This window comes from Eulemur rufifrons, chromosome 16 (genome assembly GCF_041146395.1).
Source record: "Eulemur rufifrons isolate Redbay chromosome 16, OSU_ERuf_1, whole genome shotgun sequence".
Taxonomy (NCBI): domain Eukaryota; kingdom Metazoa; phylum Chordata; class Mammalia; order Primates; family Lemuridae; genus Eulemur; species Eulemur rufifrons.
Window position 1 is genome coordinate 42,301,211 of NC_090998.1, and position 16,035 is coordinate 42,317,245.

Sequence of the window (16,035 nt, forward strand, 5' to 3'; positions counted from 1 at the left end):
TTAAAATTCGGCACAGCAAGGAGAAACAGTCGCCTGAAGCCTTCGTTCTTTCCTTCCTGCGTCCGCCCTCTGCTCTTTCCGCGCTCGCCTAGAGCAGCCCGGCCCGTGGGGAGTGGGCGGTGGGTGGGGGTTGGTGGGGGTCGGGGGATGCTCCCTCTCTGAGAGAATTGGGTAAACATGGCGACCGCGGCGCCCATTTGCACACGCTACACAAATGCATCGCATTCCCGGTTGTTTGCAGAAAATTTACAGCTGAGTAATAAAAGTTTACGATCGACTCACAAGTTGGATTGGCCACAAGAAGTCATGTGGATTCCATCCATGAACGTGAACTTTTTATTGTGGTTTGTCCGTTCGGAGCGCTCCGCAGAACAGTCCTCCCTGTAAGAGCCTAACCATTGCCAGGGAAACCTGCGCTGGGCGCTCCCTTCATTACCAGTATATATATATTTTTTATTAATCTGATTAATAATTATTTTTCCCCCCATTTAATTTTTTTCCTCCCAGGTGGAGTTGCCGAAGCTGGGGGCACTTGGGGAGGGTGGGGATGGGAGGGGAGAGGCAGAAGTTGAGGGCATCTCTCTCTCCCTTCCCGACCCTCTGGCCCCCAAGGGGCAGGAGGAATGCGGGAGCAGGAGTTGAGGTAGGGAGCTGCAGATGCCTCAGCCCCTCCCCTCTCCCAGGCTCTCCCTCCTGCCCCCTTCTTGCAACTCTCCTTAATTTTATTCGGTTTTTTGATAATTAGGATTATTCTTTTTTATTTTTGAATTTATATAAAGTATATATGTGTGTGGAGCTGAGACAGGCTCGGCAGCGGCACAGAATGAGGGAAGACGAGAAAGACAGAGAGTGGGAGAGAGAGAGGCAGAGAGAGAGGGAGACAGGGAGAGTGACAGCAGCGCCCGGTAAGTGTTTCCTTATTGGTTCAAATATGTAACTAATGGTCCGTAGCTGGGTGGCGGTTTCAAGATAAGGACAGCAGCGGCTTGCCTTGGTTAGAGAGGAGTGGGGGCTGGCGAGAGGGTGGGCGCGTGGGTAATTATGGGGAGGAAAAGGGGAGGGAGAAAGGGGGTTAAACTGGAATACTGGTAACTGGTAGTGGGGCGAGTGTGTTGTCCTGATGTCATTGTGCGCCGAAGTCGGGAGTTGGGGGTGGGGGCAAAGGGGCTATGCCTGTGGGGTGCAAGCCTGGGGTCTAGGACGCGGGCCCTCTGTCGGATGCCCACTGTGTCGGTACCCATTTATTACAGATAATCGGCCTCTTGGCTAATGAGACTGGGACGGAGGGGGCCTGGAAGCTCAAAGTCCAGGGCAGGAGGGAGAATCTGTAGGCTGTGCCCATTTCTCCCTGGGCAAAGTCAGCCCCCCAATCCCCAAACAAACTTTCCAGCGCCCCCTCCCTGTCCCGCAGCCCCCTCCCTCCCAGAGAGCGCGACCGCCAGAGCTCACACATGCGCAGTGTGGGCCCAGGGCCGGGCCGCCGAGCAGGAAGCGAGCGCAGCTAGGCCAACGGCTGGGCCGTTAATTGGCAATTAGGGGGGAGGCTGGTGGCTGGTGCGCGTCAGTGGAGGGGAGAGCTTCTGCCCACCCCCTGCTCCCGCCCCCGCCCAGGCGGATGGAAGGGTGGGAGGTGCCCTGCATTGGATGGAGGGTGGGGGTTGGGGATGCGGTACTCAAAAGCCATCTTGTGCTCAGAGAAAAGAGGCCTATCCGCTTTCCCTTCCCGGGTCCAGCGCCCCCCATCCCCAACCGCGGCCATCCCACCCGGGGTGTCCACTGGACTGCTTCATCCGCCTCGCATGGCTGCTCTAGGCTAGGACCTGCCCTGTCTGGGGCGGAGGTGGGAATGGGGCAGGCCCCAGTCTGGGCGGAGACAGGCCTAGGCCTGGCTGGCAGGGCCTTCTGGGTGCTGTGGAGGCAGTGAGGACTCAAAGGGCAGTTGGCTCATGGGGTAGGGGCTTCAGAATGGGGCGGCTGGGAGGGTCCTGGGCGCTCGTGATCTTCCTAATAATTGGTGCTAATGGTGTGTTGTATAGTCTTAACCCGACACATATGGTTTCATAACACAGTGGCTTAATTTCTTCCAAATGTACGTGGCCCTGAATGTGTTGCAGTTTGATATATGACCCCTCCCTGCTCCCCGGCCTCGGTCCGAGGCGTCACCTATATGTGTGAGTTTCATAAAGGGCGACACACATTCAAACGCTCTTACACACTGGCAGACACACCCCACAGCTGGGGGGTGGTGCATATTGCTGGGGAGTTCCGAGAGTCTGTGGGCCAGACTCACCTTTAATCCGAGCCAAGACACCCCCCCATCCTCTCCCAGAGGGGCGACCGGGATTCTGCGCCAAGCTTCAGTGGGGGAGGGGATCACTCTACGATTTCCTGTTTAAACCCTGACCCGTCGCCTGGGGGGGAATATGGGGTGGGGGGAACTCGTTTTTTTTTAATCAAAGTCTTAAAAGTGCAGTTTGACTGTATTCAAATCAAACCCCCAGGGCCCGAGCTGACGGTGAATCTTCTCTCCCCTCCCCCCACAATCCTCTTCCCTTTCTCTCCTGCCCCCCCAAAATTTCCCTTTCGCCGCGGACATAAAGGCCTGTGAGGTATTCTCCCGGGGGAAGAAATGGCATTTTCTCTCCCCCTCCCCCCCCCATAGGACTAGTGTGTCGGCAGAGGCGTCTGCCGAGGGGCTAATTTCGCGTTCCTTGTTTACGATCGAGAAAAGCGCTTGCCTCTCCCCAAATGGGCCCAGCCCGCCGCCTGCTCCGGCTGCCGCGCGCTCTCCTGCCGCTCAGGCAGGGCCCATAGGCTGACGCCCCGGTTATCCAGGCTGCGGCAGGCCGGGACCTGGAGTCTGTGGGACCTGAAAAGGGCAAGGGGAGTACGGTGGGACAGTGGAGGGGCCCGAGAGGCCCGAAAATGGGAGCCTTTTTCCTGGCGAAATGTGGGAACCGCCGACCGGTGAGGCCTCTATTTCTTTTCTTTCGCCTGTATTTTGTCCGCCTCTTCCCCTTTGGATGGACACACTGATGGGGGTGGGGGAGCGTAAGTCTCCTTTGTTTGCCCCCCGAAAGAAAACCTTTTCTGGAGAAGGCCATCCAGGCCAGTGGAGATTTACCTGGAATATTAGAGGGGTCCCCTCCCATCAGAGGGGCAGGCCTGGGTGAGGCTGGGGTATATCTCTAGGCCTACAGGGATCTACTTGGATGTGCTGACAGAGAGCTTTTGGGGTGCTAGGGCTCGAGACTGACTGCTTAACAGCACCAATCCTGAAGTGTCCCTCTATAATATTTTTATCAATTTTTTGTCCCTTCCTGGCTAGAATCCTGCAGGCCCCCACCTTACCCTATGCCCTTCACCCCTAGGCAGGTCCTCCTGAGTCAGAGGTAAGCAGAGAAAGCATAGCAGCAGTGACTGTCCCTGGTATTCCAGTCTGGCCAAGGGATAAACCAGACCCTAACTGATCGTCACCAGTCCTCTGCATCCCAGTTACTTTCGCTTTTCTTTCCCTTCTTTCTCTCCCTCTCTGGCATTCAAACAGAAGCATAAGAGGGGACACCAGTGGCAACCCTCAGCCTCCTTGCAAGCCAAATTCCCTGCAAACATGGTCCTTACTGCAGGAGAGCCCTTCTGTGATTATCTAATAATAGCCAGTGTGGCTGAGAATAGAATCTGGCTCAAAAACTACGAACACCCCGGGCTAACATTGAATCTGGGCAGACATTGAATCTGTGAGTCAGGGCCTGGCAGCATTCCCTGGGCTCAGGGCCCCAGTGTTCCTCTCTGAGCCCACTCTTTGGGAACCCTCAGGCCTGCCCCTTAAGAGGGGTGCTTTGTCAGTCCTGCCATCCCTGTATTTCATGCGCCGATGATTCCTAGCTAAGGAGAAATGGGCAGAGCAAACCCTTTCTCTCCCTGGTCTGACAGTTGTGATCCCCACGGAAAATGCGACCTTGTTTGGATAAAGCAACCTTGTTGGGCTGGCTGTTGTGTTCTGAAACCAGACTTGGTATTGTTATGCATTTATTATATACAGGCTCAAATGTACAGATTCAGACTTATGCTTGAATATATACAGACTCATATTTCTTTGGTGGTTAATTGTATATTACCATGCCTATATTCACTCAAACACCGTTTTATGTGCATGCAAAATTTTGTTAGCCTTCACTAGATGAGAGTGGGCTCATAGAGGCACCGGGTGCACAGCGGAGGTCCTCTGTGCATGCTTTGCTGGAAATATGTGTGCGCTGGAATCGGAGTGTGCGGGTTCCACTAACCAACAGATGCCACAAAGACTTTCTCAGACCTTATTGCTTTTGCTGTTCAAACAGCTGGGCTGGGGAAATACTAAATCCCTTCTGCTTTCTCTCCATACCTCCAGACAAACTTTCCTAACTTTAAGACTATTTTACAAGGGGAACCCAGTTGTCTTCAAAGTGAGTTCTGTGGGATTCGTTGCTTGGGTGTGGTGGGCCTGTGAGCAGTTCTGAGTAGTCAGCCCTGGTGCTGGAAGCCTCACTGGAGTGATGAAGGATTTGGAGTGGTTAATAAGGTGGCCTCTGGGCAGTGGTCTGGAGTGGCTGCCGGCCAGGGTGCTTGGAGAGGCTGGTGGAGAAGGCAAGCCAGAAGGATTAGGTGTGCGGCGAATATGGATCTCTATCCCTGCCTGGCCTGGCTGCTCACTTCTGCCTGCATCTGTGGAGGCAGATTAGGAGCTCTCTATGGTCGGTCCCCCAAATACCCAGATCCGGTTACTGGTGGAACTGCGTTTTAATCCTCTCTATTACCTGAGCCAGGGCAAGGCTGGGCCAGCGAGAAGGCTGGTCTGGGTGATGCGGGAGAGAAAGCTGGGCCTGGAGCACGGAGTATGGGCTGCCGAGGCTGGGAATTAATGGGCCCCTTTTCCCAGCTTTTCTCCCTTCCCAAGCCACAAAAAGACAGGGTGGAGGGGAAATATAAATGTCAGCAGAAAACCCCATAAAATAAATAAGCGCAGGAACCGGGCTGGAGGGATTTTCCGCCTCTCCCTAGATGATCAGGTTCCTCCCAAGACTGTCCTGTCCAGACATGCTGTGCCCGAAAGGTGCGCAGCTTTCTTCCACCTTCCTTCCGCCCTTCACCGAGCCTGGCCTCAGGCTTTCTGGGCCTGGGCCTGGGCTAGGGCCACCCGGGGCGTTGGGGTGACATTACCCCAGGACTGTGCCTCTCACCCGCCCACGGCCTCTGCCACGGCGCTGCAGCCACGGCGCTGCAGCCGCTCCTGTTTATTGTGTCTGTGAGTTGTTTACTTGTTTTGTCTGCTGCCACCCTGCGTCAGAAACCCGCCAAACCAGCAAACTAACCCAGGAGAACAAAGTGCAGCGATATCCCCAACTCCCTCCCCTTTCCAGCAACCCCCTGCCGCCCTAACATGCTCCTTCATTCTCCCTTTCCGAAAGGAGGAAGCAGAAATCCTCTTAAAATAGGGCAGCTGTTTATAGGGTCAGGGGAATTATGGGGACACCATAAACCTCCGGGTGTCCCTGTGGTGGAGAGACTTATAAGCAGCCCTCTCCTTGCCTCCAGCTTTTCTTCCTTCCCCCTGGTAACCGCTTGGTTAAGGGGGCCACAGTCACTGAGAAAGTTGAGCCCACCCGCCTCACCCCACTCCTCTACTCCCTTCTGCAGGAATTTCCCTGAGACACAGGTTGTTGGGTTTTAAATCAGGGTAATGTTGGCAGATTCATAAAACTAGATAAAGCATATTGCTCTCCCCCCATCCTTCACTCTTCTCAGCCCCCCAAAATAGCAGTGAATTTAAGCAAATCCTGCAAAATTAAATTACCCCTTTGCTAAAGATCCTATAAATCTCCAATCCCACCAGGTGTAGAGTCAGAGAGGCCACTGTTAGCCTTTAATTTTGCTCCTGGCTATCAAATCTAAAAGACTATCATTGAAGTAAGTAATATTCTCATTTCTGAAATTAATTTCCCCTCCCCATCTCTCTCCCTCTTTTTGCCAGCACAAATTAAATGGTTCTTTCAAAACTGCAAACAATAAAGGATAAAATTATTTATAGGGAAATGAAGAGGATGTTTTATTGTTGGCTTATTGTTCCAGAACATAATAACATTTTATTCTGAAGCAGGAGAAGTTAGACGAGGGGAAAAATAAGGGGGAAAGGAAAAAAGAGTGAGGGAAGGCCAGGCACCCACACACAAAACTCCTGCCATATATAACTTCTGTGACAATCCACTGTGATGTCATAAATGCCGAGTTCTTGAATTTTACAGTTCTCATGAACCTCCAAAATGGGTCCAAGCAATGCTTGATGTAGAGGAGCATAAGAGAAGCCAGCAAGTTAGGGATCCTTTGGCCCAATGCAAGACAGCATATTTTGCTATTGCCGCTTCTTACTCATCTGACACCATTTTGAAGCCCTATCCTGGGGGATGAAATTATTCTGTATTTTAATTTTTTCTCCTGGGCCAAGCAGGGCCACTTGCTTTACACCCCCCCCCCAAAGTTCCTGTGCATCTGAGCTCCTTCCTCAATCCCAGTGGGGATGAGATGTGGTGTGTCCCCAGGCTCTCCCCAAGTCCCCTCCTCAGCCGATACTCAGCTGCTTGGGATAGAGTGGGAGGGTTGGGGGCCAGGCCCCAAAAAGCCAGAAATGATTTTTTCCAGATGGAGCCGGAAGGGGGCTCAGGTCTGAGTATGATGTGACAGAGATGCTTGGGACCTATTTTACTTATTAACCTTAAGCCAGCGAAGTAATTGAGAAGCCAAACAAATGCCAAATGCCGATACAGGAGAGTTTGTATCTGCTGATGGTGGCAGCAGTAGGTGGAGTGCCAGTAAGGAAAGGTCAGGAAGAAATCTGGAAAGAGAAAGGGAGGCGAGGAAATATGACATGAGTTAGCAGAGCCCCTCTGTATACCTTTCATCTCTGTTTAATTGCAATAGAGCAAAAGCAGCTCCGGCAGCCTCTCAACCTCTTCTTAGCTCAAAAGAGCCACTAGTGCAGGCCTCTGAGGTGTTTTGGGGCAGTTCTCAGCAGCTTGACATGCCCCATCTGGCCTCTTTCTCCTTCCCCCTTCCCTGCTGACCCCCAACTCCCTTCAGCTGGCCAGCCTGGGCCCTGTCCCTAGAATATCAGCACCCCCAAATGGGATCCATTTCCGGGTTGGGTGTGTCAAATTTCACTTTTCTCTATGCCTGCACTTTGAAAGGAGAAGGCAGGCTGGCGTGTTCCTTTTTGGAATGCAGTGTGCATATGGAGAGGGGAACATTTGCTCAGACAATTTCCCCCACCCTATCTATGAGAAAGCAGGAGCCCCTTGGGTGAGCTGTGCTTTGGTGTTCCCAAGCAGACCCAGTTCCCTGCGTTCAGGCTCTCTGGCAGACCCGGAGGCTCTCTTTGCAATCTTTTTTACTAGGAGTTCCACGGAGATCAAAGGAGCTTATACACACAACAGGCATTTGGAGTAGGATTTATTTTATAATTTTTAAATTAAAAAATCTAATCATAAGCCAGTCGGGCCATCTGAGCAGTTGCTCTAGAACAGCAAAGCCTTAACCAAATAGTGCAATTGTGAGGTGAGCTGAACAATTATTGAAAGGCGGCTTTCTCTGTAAGAGGGATTTTAGTCCTCACCCAGTGGCACAAAAGGGGCCGGCGGGGCAACCTCTTCTCCAGCTCTGGAAAGTGAGAATTGGGGGTGGAGGGGCAGGGTCGGGCAGCGGCAGTCACTTCCAGGCAGCCAAGCACCCAGGCCGAGCGCTGAGTGCTGACTCCTGCAGCTCCAGTGTTCGGGTCCCTGAACAGCCTTCGGAGGCTCCAAGCTGTAGTTGGCTGCGAGGCAGCCAGGAATGGAGTGTGTGTTTGTGCGGGGGGGCGGGGGGGGGTGAGTCATAAACATCTGCACAGTTTGGAGGTTCTGGGCAAAGAGAGGAGACCGGCAGAACACAAACTGAGCATGACCTCTGGAAAAAACTGTTTTCAAATAAAAATTCCAGATCTTCTCCCATTCACTTCAAATATCCCCTCCCCCTAAAATTAATATATTTCCAAGAGCAAGGTGGAAAGCAGAGGCCAGTAAGGTGAGGCCTGCTCAGGAACCTCTGAACCTCTTCAGTGCCGGGGTCCAGTCCCACCCGCTCTCTGTCCAGTTCAGTGCCACACAGGCCGCCAGCCTTTCCCTGGCCTGGAGCAGGAGAAGGCTGGAGTTGAGTGCTTAACTCGCCCTGGGAATCCATCAAGTACTCAGCCTCCAATACAACCCTTAGCCATGGGGACTCCAGGCCAGTGACCGCACCCCACCCAGGGGTCCTAGGCACAGAGAGTAAATTTCTCTCCTATGATTAGCGCTCTCTAAAATCATGTGTTTTGGATTGGGGGGACTGGAGCAGCAAATGGTAAATTTCCCCCTTTATTCCTTTTTGGTGTTTTTCCAAATCCTGTTTTTGAATCCACTTATTAAAGCTTCGGAAACCAAAATCTGCTCTGGACACCAAGCCCTCTCCAAATGCCTGATTCCGGAGGCCAGGGGGCCAGGGCAGCAGCGCAGAGTCCTGCGGGCCTGATGGGGAATGTTTTTCTGATTTCTCTAGGCTTGTTTTATAGAAACAAAGAATAAGTTCTCTCCCTTCCTTCCCAAGACTTGTGCATATTTACAGAGCTCAACTGCAGTTTTAATAAAACATCTGTTCTTGCTTCTGCTGATGAGTTTCCATAATTGTTTTCAGACAAATTTAACAGGAAAATATAAATATATTTAGAAAAATCCAAGTCCCAGTTTTCCCCCATAGCCCTTCCTTTGCTAAAAAAATAAAATTAACATGAAATGGGAAAAGGAAAATATAATCCAATGGAGGAAAGATCGAGCTCATCTGACCTGCTCTCCCCCCTTGGATCGAATCCTTCCAGCAAATTTCAGCTGCATAATTAAAGATCTAGCTGAAAGAAGAAGGCTTCTTTCCTCAGGAACGAAGGAAGGTGATGGGGGAGAGTGTGTTGGAAATTAATTTTGCTGAAAGTCTTTAAGCAGTGAGGGAATTTATTTGTATTTCTGCTTCCCCTTCTCTCCCCCTTCCAGCATTTCTGCCTTTTTCACCCAGCAGCTGGTTTCTGTTCATTATAAATCGGCGAGACCTTTCAGTCTCTGCCCTCTGTTTAGGGACGTAATAAAACACTTAACTTTCCGGGCCTGAGACTTACATTCTGCTCCTTAGGTCGCCCACCCCCCTAAGCCCACAGCCTTTAGGCCCCGAAAGAGAATCTCCCTAACTTTGGGGCCCCTTTCCTCTCCAGACTTGGTTGAGGAGGAGCTCAAGGAAAGTCAGGCATCCTTGCTGGGGGGCTGTAGCACATGCTTCCCCAGAAGCCCCTTCTTTCTTCCAAGGTCCCTCCCTCCCCCACCCACCCATAAAAGAGATTTTAAAATACATAGAAAATCAACACTCATTGAAAGCAAAACCTCATTAAGACATCCTATCTTCCATCATTCAATTTGTTGTACATTGCAACAATTTAATATCTTGAAGGAAATATCACTGACATAATTTATCCCTCTAGCAATCTCTCTCTGAAGTGGGGGGAAATTTACTCTCTCTCTTCTGGCCTCTTCTACTTGTTACACCACTACCCTCAGGGCAGAAAGGAGGCTGGGAACTTTGAGACAGGCTACTTGTGTCCAGGGGTGCACTGACTTGTTCCCTAGCTCAGCCCCCAGGGAACTCTCTCCTTGTTCTCTCTCTCCACTACCTCTTGCCCTCCAGGGGGCCTGGAGCGCAAACCAGCTGTTGGAAACCTCTGCCCAGGCATGCCATGAATCTGAAGACAGCTGGATTCTAGAGCGAAAAGCAACTCATTGTTGGCGTCTATGTTTGTGTACCTGCAATGTCACCCCAAAATAAGATAACTCATCTCAAAATTTCTTTCTTAATTTAAAAACCCTCCTGTACCCTTTCACCTACATCTCCTTGGGGAGAAGAAAGTGTGATTCAAGAGGAGGAACCTTTATAAGTATAGGGGTCTTTCCCCTACTCTTCCAAATATCAACAAATTTCCCTCCTTTCTGAAAGATTAGGGCTGTATTTTTAAAAGCCAACACAAATTGTCTGGCAGGAAGACTCTTCAACCTCCTAACGAGGTTCATGTATTAACTAACATGTTGTCTCTACACACTGTCTGCTTTTGGGTTCGAAAACTTTATTTTTCCCCCCTAGCGACACTCCAGGGAAACCTTAATGTTACAGAAGATGAATAAACGAGTTTTTTCCCAGCGTAGTCCCGTTTATGGCTTTATTGCTACCCATTGATTACTCCGCTTTGTTACACAGAAGGAAAAGATCATAAAATCCGGCGACATCCGGGTTCTTGTTATAGCTAGTTTCCCCCCCCCCCAAAATGGTGAGAGGAAAATATGAGCTTTCACTGCTCCCTGCGCACTCCCCACCGCCCCCTCTTTGTCAACTCAAAGCATTTTCAGCCTATGTCACAATATCAAATTAAGTTTGGATTAATCAGGAGAAAAAAACCCATCTGCACACCTTCCCATGTTTCAGTTCGCCCACTGCGGCTCCCTCAGAAGCCTCGGACTCAGCTGCCTTTTCCTAACCGTCTCTTCCTTTTTCTCAGCCTCAACGTGGAAAAAATTGGGGGTAGAGGCTGCGGAGAGGCCCGGCTCCACCAGGGATGACTGGCACTTGGGGAGAGCTCCCCATGAGCTCTTTGCTGAAGTCTCTAAGCCCCAGAGCTCTAAGCCCCAGAGCTCAGGTCCAGGGGCGCCTCCCCTGGCAGGGCTGAGTCCGGAGGGGGCAGGGGGCTCTGACCTGTGCAGGGGCTTGAGCCTGCAAGAAGCCAACTGTCCGTCAGAGCCCCTCCAGCCCTCTCTTTCTGCCTGGATCCAATGTGAATTGCCCCACCGCTCCTCGCTAGCTCCAAATCATAAATTCTCACCAACATAAACAGGAGTTGATGTCCCTAGAAAGACTCTCAGAGTTTTCTTTCTTCTTCCTTTCTTTCTCTTTCTCATCTTTTACTTCTTTTTCTCCTTATTCTTTGCATTTTTATGCATTTTCCCTTTTAGGCAAAAATGCTGCCTGAGTCTTCCCCAAAAGGGGATCCTGAGGAGGCAGAGGGGGCAAGGAGGCAAAGGAAAGCAAATGTATGGCCCCTTTGCCCACTTCAGCTCTGCCAGTGTAACCTGAAGTCCCACCCTTGACCCTTTAGACCTAGTTGCTCCCCACATCCTTCCTATACCCAAGACTCTCAGCCACACTCTCCTTCTTCTGGGCATCATGTTTTATGAAATTTCTTTCTACTTATGATTTTTATTAATTATTGGGGAAAAAATACTGGTTTAGTGATGGGGACTTACTCCACGGAGTGTCAAAACAAGGATTTCCTGTAGGATTTCTGGGGACTCCCCTGAGCTGGGAGGGAGCTCCTCCCATGAAGAAATCAGGATGTAATTTTAGAAGGGGGCAGATATAAAAAATGAAATCAGATTGAAAATACAGGGATTTCTTCACCCCTGGCTCTGGCCACAGTACAGCAAAGTTAGCTGGGGCTGAGAGATTTCCTGGGAGTGCAGTTCTCCTTCTCTGGGCCCCAAAGCCCTGCTCACAGAGGTGCACCCCTCTTTCACCCCCAGACCAGTTCTCTTACATATATATTTTTAAAAGAAATTTAAGTCTTACTTTCAAAGCACACACTTAGTCTCAACTAGGGAATCAACAGAAGCAGAAGCGATTTTTTTCCCCCTTCTTGACATCTGGCTTACGATTGGCTGGAAGGGGGTCAGCTGACTTTGTCATTTTGTCTGTCCTGGATTGGAGCCGTCCCTATAACCATCTAGTTCCGAGTACAAACTGGAGACAGAAATAAATATTAAAGAAATCATAGCCCGACCAGGTAAAGGCAAAGGGATGAATTCCTACTTCACTAACCCTTCCTTATCCTGCCACCTCGCCGGGGGCCAGGACGTCCTCCCCAACGTCGCCCTCAATTCCACCGCCTATGATCCAGTGAGGCATTTCTCGACCTATGGAGCGGCCGTTGCCCAGAACCGGATCTACTCGACTCCCTTTTATTCGCCACAGGAGAATGTCGTGTTCAGTTCCAGCCGGGGGCCGTATGACTATGGATCTAATTCCTTTTACCAGGAGAAAGACATGCTCTCAAACTGCAGACAAAACACCTTAGGACATAACACACAGACCTCAATCGCTCAGGATTTTAGTTCTGAGCAGGGCAGGACTGCGCCCCAGGACCAGAAAGCCAGTATCCAGATTTACCCCTGGATGCAGCGAATGAATTCGCACAGTGGTGAGTTTTACAGCTCCGAGATATAAATTAAATAAACTGAACTGGCTTTATGACCGGCTTCCCTAGAAGAACGGGCGGAGAGAGTTTTTTATGGCCCCATAAAAACAATCACGCTCGTCTCCTCGCCGAGACAGGGCCCCCTCTTCTGCCCCTTCAGCTCGCCTCCAGCTCGCTCACAGGGGCCTGGCCCCCTTGGCCCCTGACGGATTGGAGGGCTTCAAGGCGAGCTGAGGGGGCAGGAACAGGGCAGGGGATGAGGGGAGGGAGCAGAGGATGAGGGAGCCCCCCAAAGTCGAGTCAGGCTGAGGAGAAGGGAGGAGGAGAGGGGAGGGCAGAGAAATGGGGATAAGTTTCCAAGGATCTAGAGTGTTTGGGGAGGTGCGGAAGCCCAGTCCTTGAGAAATGGGGCCCTCATCCCCAGCATTTGGGATTTTTAAAAAATCAGCTTTTAGACTTGCAGCTTTCTGCTCGATTTTTGCCCCGCCCCCCAACACCTTTCTTGGGGACACATACTTCCCACCCTATGGGAGGTCTGAATGAAGTTGGGTTCTGGCTGTACCCCCAGTGTGTGTGTGGGGGGGGGGCAGGGCAAAAGGGAGAAGGCTGGAGCCCGAGGGGGCTGTGAGCTACTGGCCAAGTTGGGAGAGTCAGGACTTTGCTAGGCGAAATCATCCGCAGAGGACGTCTTGCTGATTGTTTTTAGTATGTTTTGTGCCCGGATCTCTAGGGGTCGGTTACGGAGCGGACCGGAGGCGCGGCCGCCAGATCTACTCGCGATACCAGACCCTGGAACTGGAGAAGGAATTTCACTTCAACCGCTACCTAACGCGGCGCCGGCGCATCGAGATCGCCAACGCTCTCTGCCTGACCGAGCGACAGATCAAAATCTGGTTCCAGAACCGCCGAATGAAGTGGAAAAAAGAGTCTAATCTCACGTCCACGCTCTCGGGGGGCGGCGGAGGGGCCAATGCCGACAGCCTGGGCGGAAAAGAGGAAAAGCGGGAAGAGACAGAAGAGGAGAAGCAGAAAGAGTGACCAGGACTGTCCCTGCCACCCCTCTCTTCTTATCTCCCTCGCTCCCCTAACTCTCCTCTAATCACACACTCTGTATTTATCACTGGCACAATTGATGTGTTTTGGCTCCCTAAAACAAAATTAGGGAGTTAAGTGTGGACCTGAAAGTCAGCTCTGGACTCCTCCCTCACCGCACAACTCTCTTTCACCATGCGCCTCTTCCTCCTTGCTCCCTCGCTAGCTACTTCTCGGCTTGTCAGCAGGCCCCTTCCCCCCCGCCCAGGCCTTGGGGGCTCCAGTCCCTGAACTCAGACTCTGTAGATTTCCCTCCAAATGAGGACTTGGCTCCCCAGACCCTCTTGATGCCCCCGCCCCCGCCAGCCGGCTCCCGGCCCTGGGGCCTCTGCTCAGGGCCTCAGGGCCGGCCTGGCAGCAGGGGAGGGCCCAGGCCCAAGGAGGGTGCGCCTTGGCCCCACACTAACCCCCAGGGCTTCCCCGCAGTCCCTGCCCGGTCCCTCTGCCCCAGCAAATGCCCAGCCCTGGCAAATTGTATTTAAAGAATCCTGGGGGGTCATTATGGCATTTTACAAACTGTGACTGTTTCTGTGTGAATATTTTTAGCTGTATTTGTGGTCTCTGTATTTATATTTATGTTTAGCACCGTCAGTGTTCCTATCCCATTTTAAAAAGGAAAAAAAAAAAAAAGAGGGAAAATCACAAAAAGAGAAAAAAAGTGAATGACGTTTGTTTAGCCAGTAGGAGAAGATAAATGAATAAATAAATAAATAAATAAATCCCCTCGTGTTACCCTCCTGTAAAAATCCGACCTCTGGATCCGTTCTCGAATATTTAATAAAACTGATATTATTTTTAAAAGTTTATATCGGGATTTCTGTTAATTCGCTCGCACACCGGCCATCGGGGTGAAACTTGGAGCAGGCTCCAAGCGCTCCTGCGTCTGGCCGCCGCCTGCAAGCCCTCTGCACTCGCCTTTCCCGGAGCCAGGCGCGGAGCCCTGGCCTTCCGCTTCTCCTTGTGATCGCGCTGGGGGGCTGGGAGGCCTCTCTGGGCTCCCTGTGCGGAGCAACTCACACCCTGCAACAGAGGCCGCATAGGATTTTGTTGGGGTGGGGGCTGGGTTAGTCGGATTGAGCACCAGCTACACGCAGGCCTTTCTTTTTGCCTGTGGTACCCTCGGGTTCTTTTGAACCTAAAGCCCCAAAAGAGCAGAAAAGAAGCACTACTCAGGCATGAGGGTCGCCTCCTCCCACTCCCCAAAATTGGAGGCGGAGGACGCCGCGTGAGCAAGCCACCGGCTCGCGCCAGGCCGGCTGTTGCGAAACGTGGCGGAGGCGGAAAACGGAGGGGAGAGAGAAGACCGCGCGGGATTGGAGCCCTTCGGCAGGGATTGAGCGATTCAAGGACATCTCGAAAGAGAAAGCCTGGAAACTGAACTCTTGCCTGCTCTAGGACTCCTGATGTGGCCGGGACAAAATTCCTTCTTCATTGCAGCCCCCCCCCCCCCCAGCCCGTCTGGTTCCTTACTCTTCTCTCCTCAAACCCTGCGGGTGAGGAGCGAAGCTGGACCCTAACCATTTATCAGCTCTGGCCTTCTCTCCCCAAGCCCAGCCAGAGAAACCTGAGTGGGCCTAGGAGGAGAGGTGGTAAGGGGGGGTCTCCCGGAGGGAAAAAATCTGCCAAAGTTTTCCAGATCCTCCAGATCCCCGGCAGCCCCCCTCCAACACTCTTTCAGCAGGCGGGGGGGGGGGGGGGGGTTCTCCTGGCAGGGGCGGAGATTTCCTGGGAAGAAGCAGGCAGGAAAGAATAAGACTTGGGGCTAGGGGACACGGGAAGGGGCCTAATGGCTGCAGAGACTCTGTGAAGCTTGCCCAGGCGCCTGCCCTGCCCACCCCCTACCTGGGTCCTCTCCATGTCTCCAAATAGCTCAGGAATTACTCTCCTGTGGACCTTCTGGATTCAGGTCTCTGGAAAGCCTGGTCCAGACACCTTTTCCCCAAAGGACACAAAACAGGCCTTTCCCTCTGCCTTACTCATATAATATTGTGGAGGCTTGAATCTTGCTTCTCCATGCTCTCAATTAACATCTATTTTCTATCTAAAATATCTAGCATAGGTACCACATGAGGATCACACACAAGAATGCAGGAATGCAGGGCAGCAGTCCTCCAGCCCATTGTGTCCGGTTCTTTACACACACACACACACACACACACACACACTTGAAAATTGCCTTGTTGCCACTCTAGGGTAGCTGGTATAGTGAGCTCTACTCCACCTGGCTCCTCACCTCCAGGTCCATCCCAGAGAGTACCCAGCACTCAGCTGCAGGACCCCCCCCCCATCTTGTTGGACCCACTTAGGACCCCTCCTCCTGGGCACCCTGTCTTCCTCTCCAGAGGCTGAGTCCACCTTGCCATGCTGATAGGCACCGCCTCAGCAGTATCTGGGGGACCTTGGGGGCTTTTGAGGCAAGGGACCTTGACCTTTGGTTTAGGGCACCTGAGATAACCCCCCTTGGTTCTCCAACCTGGGCAGAAGAACTTAACTAAATCCCTTTCCTCAGCTCTGTTTGAATATTGGAAGGCCCTTGAGATTGACAGAACGGCATTATCCATCACAAAAGAACACTGTGTGCATCCTAAGTGGGGCCCAATCTTCTCTTAAATTTAAATAGAATT

The 16,035-nt window shown here is 51.8% G+C and overlaps 2 protein-coding genes across 3 annotated transcripts in view; both read left to right on the plus strand.

The window, feature by feature from the left end:
- The first annotated feature begins 366 nt into the window (after positions 1–366).
- On the plus strand, positions 367–14,217 carry HOXC6 (homeobox C6). Of its 2 annotated transcripts, XM_069489729.1 has the most exons (3): positions 367–905; positions 11,977–12,322; positions 13,050–14,217. In XM_069489729.1, exons 2-3 carry the CDS (start codon positions 12,169–12,171, stop codon positions 13,355–13,357), a joined length of 462 nt encoding a protein of 153 aa, XP_069345830.1. In that variant the 5' UTR covers positions 367–905; positions 11,977–12,168; the 3' UTR covers positions 13,358–14,217. The 2 variants fall into 2 exon arrangements, with proteins under 2 accessions (XP_069345830.1, XP_069345829.1); XM_069489728.1 differs by lacking the exon at positions 367–905 and having other exon boundaries at positions 11,841–12,322.
- The window catches only part of HOXC4 (homeobox C4), a 38,518-nt gene continuing 22,849 nt past the window's right edge, over positions 367–16,035 (plus strand). Inside the window, exon 1 of the mRNA XM_069489726.1 lies at positions 367–905. The gene's annotated coding sequence lies outside the window, so the exon portion shown is untranslated. The remainder of the gene's footprint in view (positions 906–16,035) is intronic.